General features: G+C 42.7%; 2 protein-coding genes across 2 annotated transcripts in view; one reads left to right on the top strand and one right to left on the bottom strand.

Moving 5' to 3' along the window:
• The window catches only part of LOC134654030 (COP9 signalosome complex subunit 4), a 176,516-nt gene that overhangs the window by 56,949 nt on the left and 110,662 nt on the right, over positions 1-8,905 (top strand). The window lies entirely within an intron of this gene.
• Positions 8-8,905, bottom strand: part of LOC134654019 (reversion-inducing cysteine-rich protein with Kazal motifs) — a 37,956-nt gene continuing 29,058 nt past the window's right edge. The window contains exons 5-18 of the mRNA XM_063509406.1: positions 8,445-8,481; positions 7,617-7,799; positions 7,216-7,395; positions 6,618-6,844; positions 6,392-6,524; positions 6,147-6,288; positions 5,937-6,048; positions 4,957-5,122; positions 3,960-4,112; positions 3,256-3,435; positions 2,591-2,765; positions 1,285-1,427; positions 1,022-1,161; positions 8-757 (exon numbers count right to left, since the gene is read on the bottom strand). Of these exons, the coding sequence (XP_063365476.1) occupies positions 122-757; positions 1,022-1,161; positions 1,285-1,427; positions 2,591-2,765; positions 3,256-3,435; positions 3,960-4,112; positions 4,957-5,122; positions 5,937-6,048; positions 6,147-6,288; positions 6,392-6,524; positions 6,618-6,844; positions 7,216-7,395; positions 7,617-7,799; positions 8,445-8,481 (2,607 nt within the window). The 3' untranslated portion in view covers positions 8-121. The remainder of the gene's footprint in view (positions 758-1,021; positions 1,162-1,284; positions 1,428-2,590; positions 2,766-3,255; positions 3,436-3,959; positions 4,113-4,956; positions 5,123-5,936; positions 6,049-6,146; positions 6,289-6,391; positions 6,525-6,617; positions 6,845-7,215; positions 7,396-7,616; positions 7,800-8,444; positions 8,482-8,905) is intronic.

Below are 8,905 nucleotides of genomic sequence, written 5' to 3'. Positions count from 1 at the left end.
AAATGACAATATATCATTACAAGTAATCTCATAATGGCACTAATATTTGGTGTATTTCATTCACTTATTTACAATTAAAGTTACGTACATATTTACAATAACAACAATTTTTTTTTCAGTTTTATCTTAAAACAAAAATACTTATAGAAGAAATCATAACTGCTAACAGAGATACACTTAAACTAGATGCACCTTTGGTTGGATTCGTATGAACAGTTAACGCATACGACAACGCACTTAAACCTAAATCACTTGATATAATCGGACTCTCCCGATTTATAAGTTCCGCCAGTTTCTCAGCTTCTAATACACACACGCGCAACTGTAGATCAGTTGGATTCTCTAAAATCGTCTCAACGGTTACAAATATTTCCGTTTCAATAGTCAAGTAACCTCTTAAAGCGCATTCCGCTATTTTGACTTGCCTTTCCAAAGCGCTTAAGACATTCTTTAAGTTTATCACAGAAGATGATATGTTAGTGCCGTATAGGGCTCTGTCTATTTGCTTTTTCGAATAAAGAATCCTTAGAGCTCCTCCACATTTAGGGCAGCAAGCACCAGGAGGCGTGAAACCCAGACAGTTGGGATTTATCAAAGGTGGGCAGACTATCCTGTCGACCTGGCATTTAGGCTCCATGAGGTCGGATATAGGTCCTACCGCGAGACAGGGGCCGCGGTAGTCGACGCTAACGTACTCTGCCCACGCAGCACACTCCGATATGTACGTGATGCCATTTGCCCCGCAAACATGTCCAACCTGCAACACAAACAAAACATATTTTATATCTCCAAAGTAGCTGGACGAAGATTAAAAAAGATTATTCTGATAAGTTTGAAAGCTAGTAGGAGTTGTAGAAGAGTGACTAACTCTGTGTATGTAACTAATTTAAGCCAAATCCTCAACAGTATAGGTAGATTATACAACTGATCTGGAAAATGTAAGTGAATAGGTCGGGTCTATGATATACAGGGTGGATAATATACATATATCTGATGACTGGTGTGTGTGACATTTTATTACCTTTGAGCACCGCTCCAAACATTGTCCCCAGTAGGCAAACATGTTCCCGCTGAGGACGAGATGGCACGGGTTGTTGTGTGTTTGGCCATCAGTGTCACATACCGGCATTGGTGGCTGGGCGTTGCAGTGACTTGTGTTCACTATGGACAGAAAACAATGATTGAATATATATTTTTGATTAACCATCAGCGAACTGAGCCAATACGTTGGTCGCAATACGCAACTTCATTGCCCTAACAAGCCACCTAGCAGTAAGGTCTTACCGCAGACATGTTGCGGGCAACTAGCCTGCAGCCGGGACAGACACACGTTGCGCGCGGGCAGGCACGTGCGGCGGCCGCACGCCGCGCCCGCGCACGCGGAGCGGATCCCGAACTCGATCTCTGCGTCCGTTGCGCCCGCACATCTGTTATTCACATTTAAACATTTATTAGAAAGTGATATTCGATAAGTAACATCCATCAAAATGGTCGATTGAAGAATAGATAACTTAGCAAAAACAGGGTATTGCTATCTACATTTTCGGGTATACAATTAAAACGCTGGAACCTAAGAAAGATATCATTTACTTATAAATATATTATAGTATGTGGGTGGATCAACTATTTCTTGTTGTTAATCTGTCCGGTCAGCCAAGAGACAATAGTAGCATAGTTTGTTAGAAGACATTGTCCACCATTTTCTTTTGACACGGTTGGTAGACGACCCTCTATGGAAACGGTTTACAAGTTTCACAAAAAAGCGTGTTTGGAGTATTTAAATGCCTAAAAATCAGGTTTTAAAGAGTGACCCAGGGCCTCTACCTCTGTATTTTGATGGGCAGGTTCCAGGAGTAGGGTGAGGCTAACTCGGTCGTAGAATATAATGGTGTATTTCTATTCGTTCCAGGGACAGGTGGGAATGATTCATTTAAATGCACATAGGTGGGAATAGTCCCACTCGTGCCCGGTGGGGATAGATGAGAATACACCAATATGTATAATACCTACCGGGACCATAACCCATAGATGTTATTTAATGACGCAGGCACTAAATGCTACTCATTTTGTACAGCAGTCCGGTGTGTGCCGGCCCTAATCGAACGAGCGAGCGAAGCGAAGTGAAGTTCTTACATTCGACTTGGGACACGCGGCTGGCTAGGGGCGCGTCCCGGCATTTCGATGTTTTGAAGCTGAACTATCAGAGGATAGTTTGATACACAATAACTTAAGTAGATTTGGTCTAATTTAAATGAAATTGGGTAAACGTGTAGTTGAGGGCATTATATTTTAGTCATTAAATTATGAGCAGGCTCGATCAAGGGGTTATTGAGCTAGAAGAGCTTAGAAGACTAAAAAGCTATTTGTGAGGGGTCTTGCTATTCTGGTCATCTTATTTGCAAAAAAGTAGGGACCTATGGTCGAGTTTGGTATTAAATGAAAGTGCTCGGTTTAGATATTAGTAATATTATTATTTGCACGTGGTTTTCTATTGTTTTCGATCCTTTGCCGACTAAGTAGGTGCATTAAATTGATCTATCTTTTAGGCGAACCGCGAGTTCTCAGTTCGGGGCGAACTACTAGTACTTACTTGGCGAGGCAAGCGTTGGGATACCGGCGGCCGGGCGCGGCGACGGGCAGATGGTGCGGCGGGCAGTTGCAGGGCAGCCCGGTCAGCAGCGCCGCGCGCCCGCACGCGCGCCGCGCGCACACACGCTCGCCCAGCACGCAGGCGCACGCGTTGCACTCCATGTAGTATTTGTCACCTGAATATACGGTTATACGTTACATAAGGCAAATCAAGGAAGAACACGAGGAGGGCGAGGACACTTACTCGTACATGTATTTAGGAAAAATTCATCAACATTAAATCACGTAACAATTAACTGCAACCGGTACAAATCTTCCACCGACTCTTGCGAATCGATATGTTCTTAGAACGTATGCTATGTTTTACTCTTCGGAGCGGAGAAAGGAATGGAAAACGGAAATAAGTAGTAATCGGCAATAAAATATTACATATACTCGGTCAAGCAGATATTGTCAGTAGAAAAAGGCGGCAAATTTGAAAAATGTAGGCGCGAAGGGATATCGTTCCATAGAAAATTTGAATTTCGCGCCTTTTTTACTGACAAGATTTGCTTGACCAGCTATAGTTAAAATATACCAAACACTCAGAAAAGTAACAGGACATACTTATTCTATGTTATTGACAAGATTCTAAGAGCGGTGAAATCCAAGCAATGTTAGTCTTACCATGTGTGATAACTTTCTCATGAAGTCTGCAGTTATCCACCGCCACGCAGGGCAAAGGCTGACATTGCCCCAAGCCCTTGGCAGTGCAGTGGCATATCTTGAAGCAGGCCTTCCCCGACGGACCGGCCATCGGAACTCGAGCCCAAGACCCGAGCGGGACTAAAATTGGACTGCCATCACCTATAACAGTAATAATAAAATGTTTCAGATTGTTGGTTTATATTATCAATCCGATATATACAAACATTCCTTGCGATTTCTAAGAATACGAGTACCTATGTGACACTTTTATTGTAAATTTTACGACCAGAAAAAATAAAAACCAAGCGCATTATCGCACTGTCTTCGATTGTTTGTCTACATCATAGTCTTATTCTCATCACTTCCTACCGTTACAGGCCGCGTAGCCAACGTGCCATTCGCTAACGCTCCGTAGCGATCGAAACGCAACTGTCACTGTCGCACTATTATGGAAGAGTGATAGAGAGACACAAAGCGATTCGATGGCGAAGCGATAGCGATTGTCAGCTTGGCTAGGCCGGCTGATCTTAATAATGTCTACTTCTGCGGTGTTGTCAGAACCTATCAGTCCTATCACCATGGAATAGCATGACGCAATCCACGCAAATTCATACGTGGCAAGACGCGTGCTATTTCAGAAGACTAAATCAAATACCTAATTTAAAAAATTACAAGAAACTTACCCAATGGACAACCATCGATGCAAATGTACCGTGAGCAGTACCCGCCCTGCAGACAGTTCCTGTTCACCACGCACACTTGGCTCGCGTTACACGGCGACCCTGCACATGGCGACGTCACGGCTTCACGGGATGACAACAGCGGTGGGTGTGTGCCTGTAAAAGTGAGTTCAGTTTAATATTCAGGTAAGGTAGAATTCCATTCAAACTACCAGGAATTCGTGGGTGTGTAATTCATACCGCCCCATAATAGGGATGTTGACATGAATCGCGAATATATAACATGTTATGTTTTTACCATAGCAGGGAATATTAGAACGCGGAAAATCATATTTTGCAAGTGTAAATATGCGTAATAAATTAATTAAAAATAATCATAAGTATTTAAAATAATGCCCAGTATCACGTGACTGCAAACGCCAATCGCAGCGCGTGACGTAATCACAGTGGAATCACCAAAGACAAGTTATAAAACCTGCCTAAGTGTCTACAGATTATCGTACCGAAACGCGATCTTGGTGCGGTGCGGCGCACGAATCGATAGTGTGTAAGGTGTTGCGTTAAGGACGCAGCTATAAGTTAGAGCGAGAAAGAAGGTCGCTGTCCGATGCGGTAGTGTGTTAAGGCTTTAAAGAAAATTTGTCAGTTGCCATATAAAGAATTAAAAAAAATGACTGACAGCCGTTTGTTTAAAACGCCGTTACGTCATCAAGGTCACGTGACAGTTTGGAGCGTTTAGACGCGAAATTTAAACACGAAACTTATTATACATGATTTTTTTATTCAAAATTAATGAATATATTTTTTTAATATTCTTTTCTGTAATTATTACGTGTCTATCTACAAAATGAAACCAGTTCCAAAAAATTGTCAACATCCCTATTGCATACCCCATAGGTATTACCCCATTTGCCCCATCCATTATTTGGGTGCATCGATTCCCGAATACTCAGCGATTTTTTTCTAGCGTCAACATCTAATAATGATGCCGTGGACTTACTGGGTGACATGTAGTCTGTGAGCGCCACGCAGGGCGCGGCTGGGTCGGCGGGCGCGAGGCGCGCACAAAGCGCGGCGGCGTTGAGCGCGGGCGGCGCGCGCGACCACTCCACGCACGACGACACTAGCCGCGCGCAGTCTGCGGCGCACAGGAGGCTGACGTGGTCCTACGATAACACAACATCACATCGTTAACTATATATTGTTAGCAAAAAACCGGCCAAGTGCGAGTCGGACTCGCGCACGGAGGGTTCCGCACTATCAACAAAAAATACAGAAAAACAAGCAAAAAAACGGTCACCCATCCAAGTACTGACCCCTCCCGACGTTGCTTAACTTCGGTCAAAAATCACGTTTGTTGTATGGGAGTCCCACTTAAATGTTTATTTTATTCTGTTTTTAGTATTTGTTGTTATAGCGGTAACAGAAATACATCATCTGTGAAAATTTCAACTGTCTAGCTATCACGGTTCGTGAGATACAGCCTGGTGACAGACGGACGGACGGACAGCGTAGTCTTAGTAATAGGGTCCCGTTTTTACCCTTTGGGTACGGAACCCTAAAAACTATACTCATCCTTTTCTTTTGGGTGCTAGTACGAGTGTAAGACAATGATTGTATGATCCTCTCTGTCTATGTTTGAAATCAGACAGTCCTTTGACACACTATATATTTCGTCAGTAAAAATTGCGGCAAATATGAAAAATGTGGGTGGGTCGATCTCGCATAAATTGATGTCTAGGTATAGGTAAATTGTCTAGTCAAAGCCGATGAAATGGCCTTGCGAGGACGGCCTTCCAAGAGACCTGTGGGTCGACCAAGAGACAAGTCACATAGCGACCTTGCCAAGATTTGAACCTGTAATACCAGGTAATACTAAAGTCATACGGCAAGACCAGCCGAGTATTAGCCTAGAAGCCTTATGGTCAACCTGATCCCATATAATCCTACCCAGAAAATATTAGAATAGGATATGCTTACCTTAGCAGTGCAAGGTTTGACATGCAGTGCGCAAGCGACGTTTTTCCAAATATCGGTTGGACAATGCGAAGAGTTCTTTAATGGTAATGTCAACCCTGATACCTTTACAGACCTGCAACAATATAATAACATCAGAAATTTTCTTTTCAGAGATATAACTAGGTACCTAACATAACTTAGGCATGAGTAGTAATGCAAAGTTCTACATACCCACTGTCTTTTTGTTCTGCCACAGCCAAATGAGCATCAAGATCCGCTTGAGCTGAACAGGATCTAAATAGACTAGTCGGTCGGTTGTTAAGCTGACTACAGTACGTCAATCCAGCGCAGCCCAGCGAACATGGAGCTTCCACTGAAAAACAAAATAGTTGTTAAAAAATTACCTACACGTTTTTTCTTCTGACCCATTGAACAAATAATCAATGGGTATATTTGACAGTAAGTAGTATTCTAACCTTCTTCTATACATTGCGTCAAATCCGTCTCCTGTGGATTACCCAGGCACTCCGAGTCGAATTTCTCAAAATTGTTCGGCCAGTCTGTGTTAAATGTGTTGAAGCAAAGTCTTCGGCAGTTTATCGTTGTCGCCTAGAAGGAAATATTAGATACCAAAATAAATATACGAACGATCGAAATAAATACACACCACAGAAGCACATTTACAGAAAATAAAATATTTACCCTGCTGCAACAATGTAGTTTAGCAATATCGCGCGGTATGAGATCCTTGGTATCAGGCGGCTCAGCTCTCCTCAAGAAGCATTGCCAGAGTCCATCATGGATGGCCGGCGCCCCGCAGTCTTGGTTCAGAGCCTCAGCGATTTCTCCCGAATCTCCGGTACGACGGAGTACTGATTCGCAAGTTGACCTACACTCTTGGCTTGGAGATTCATGACAGCAAGGTAAATCTGGAAAATAACGTTAACGTTTAGAAGCATTAGAGCAGCCCGTCGAAATAGTAAGATTCCTGAAACAGTATAGCAGCAAGTCACCATTGCTCGCAAAGCAGTATGCATTCGCGTACTTAAGTTTCAGTCAATGTTAGGCGCGGTAACCTTTCGCCGTACCTATCACAGACATTTAACACATACATAGCCTATCAGAACTAAAGTGCCTAAGTGAAGGCTACCCAACTAAGCACATTAACTGTGTCATGAAACGGGAAATCTCAATTGAATGAGTAGTAAGGTATTCTCGCGCAAAATTGTTCAAATTCAAGTGGTCTTTCAATGTCTGTTACAGCTGTCGTGGTGGAGCAGAGTGGTGTCCTCGCACTTACATTTGGAAGCATCAGCGTGTACCGTTGAAGCAGTCAGATCCCTCAAACAGCGCAGCAGCGGCGGGGACTGCTCACAAGCTTCAACAGCACGCTCCCGGGCGTTTAGTTCCACGTGCGCGGTACCCACTCGCCAGAGCACGCGCTGGCAGGCTTCGTTACACGTCAGCGACTGCGTCTGCGCTGGAAATAGTAAACATACCTACTTAATCAAGGTTTATTTTGTAACAGAGCTTCGGTAGGTATTCATTTGGAATATCTTCTTATTTATTAACAAAAAGAAGGTCAAATTATATTTTATTGGAACATAGGTAATATAAAATATCATAGAGCAAAATCATTGCGACCAAGAATACAACTTCGAATTTGTCAAGTCGGATGATAAGTTATATGTTAATACTAACAGCAGCACGCTTGCGCCTCCTCCTGCCGTTTGACGCAGTTGAAAAAGGCGATCTCGTCGGACCGGCGGCAGACCGACGCCAACGCAGCGGTGCCGCCTGCAGTGGCGCATGCCTGCCTGCACGGCGTGGAGCGCCCGAGCGCGCAGCACGCTCGGCCCCACCAGCCTGACCCTGACACCACTTCTGTGAAATTAAGAAAGGTGTATTCTGGTGATACCTACCCAATACTTCAGAATGTATCAGAATCTATCATAGTAGAGTCCGTTTTAGCAATGACATTATGCAGCAAGTATTTGGAAAAACTCGAATTGTCCGACTGTGGTATTATTAAGGTCATGTGAGGTAAGAGAAACAATAAATGAGAATTTCCAACAAGTGTTTATAATATAACTAGCGACCCGCCCCGGCTTCGCACGGGTTAACAAATTATACATAAACCTTCCTCTTGAATCACTATATCTACTAAAAACTTCCGCTTCCAAATCCGTTGCGTAGTTTTAAAGATCTAAGCATACATACAGACAGACAGACAGCGGAAAGCGACATTGTTTTATACTATGTAGTGATGTTTCTCCTAATATATTATTAGTATCTATGACTCATAAAAGTTCGAAGTAATAGGTACTTAAATTACAGTCGGGTAATAAAAAGTTTATGCAATAATTACGTTGTGGATACCTAATATCGTTAGTTTGGGTGTTTCGTAGAAAAATATGAATATTCATGCAAAAATTCATAATTCCAAACAGCTTTGACGAATAAGGCAAAGTTCAATTTAAAAGCTATTTCGTCAAAAGCAGCATGTGAGTACTTAATTTGACAACTCACCTTGAATCGTCACGTTCATGCATATCCAGAATTCGGTCTGCAAAGCAATTTAATAGACAACATCAATCAATAAATTAAGGATCCGTTTTCATAAATGTCTTTTGTACATCCTTCGCATTATGTCAAGTAACTTGATACTGTGGTAATCTTAAACCATTTCAATTACAATACAATACTGGTGGGCGGTTTATTGATGAATGGGTCCCATAACCGCTGCGGGGAGTAGAAAAGGATCTTAATAATGGCGCGAGATATCACCTTACTACACGCGAGCCTAACGAATACCCGTAAGAAAAGGAATAATTTTGCGTTGGCAATAGATTTGTAAACGAAATCTGTCAGGTGTCTTGCTCATGCGACGGCGTAGGTATAGGGAACTTATATTTGATGTGCCCGTGACCGTGTGCACCTAGCAATAACTGAAGGTGACATTATTTGAAAAATAAAGAATCTTTAATTAG

The sequence above is a fragment of the Cydia amplana genome, chromosome 14, assembly GCF_948474715.1.
Source record: "Cydia amplana chromosome 14, ilCydAmpl1.1, whole genome shotgun sequence".
In the NCBI taxonomy this organism is placed as follows: Eukaryota; Metazoa; Arthropoda; class Insecta; order Lepidoptera; family Tortricidae; genus Cydia; species Cydia amplana.
This window is presented reverse-complemented; position numbering and strand designations above follow the sequence as displayed.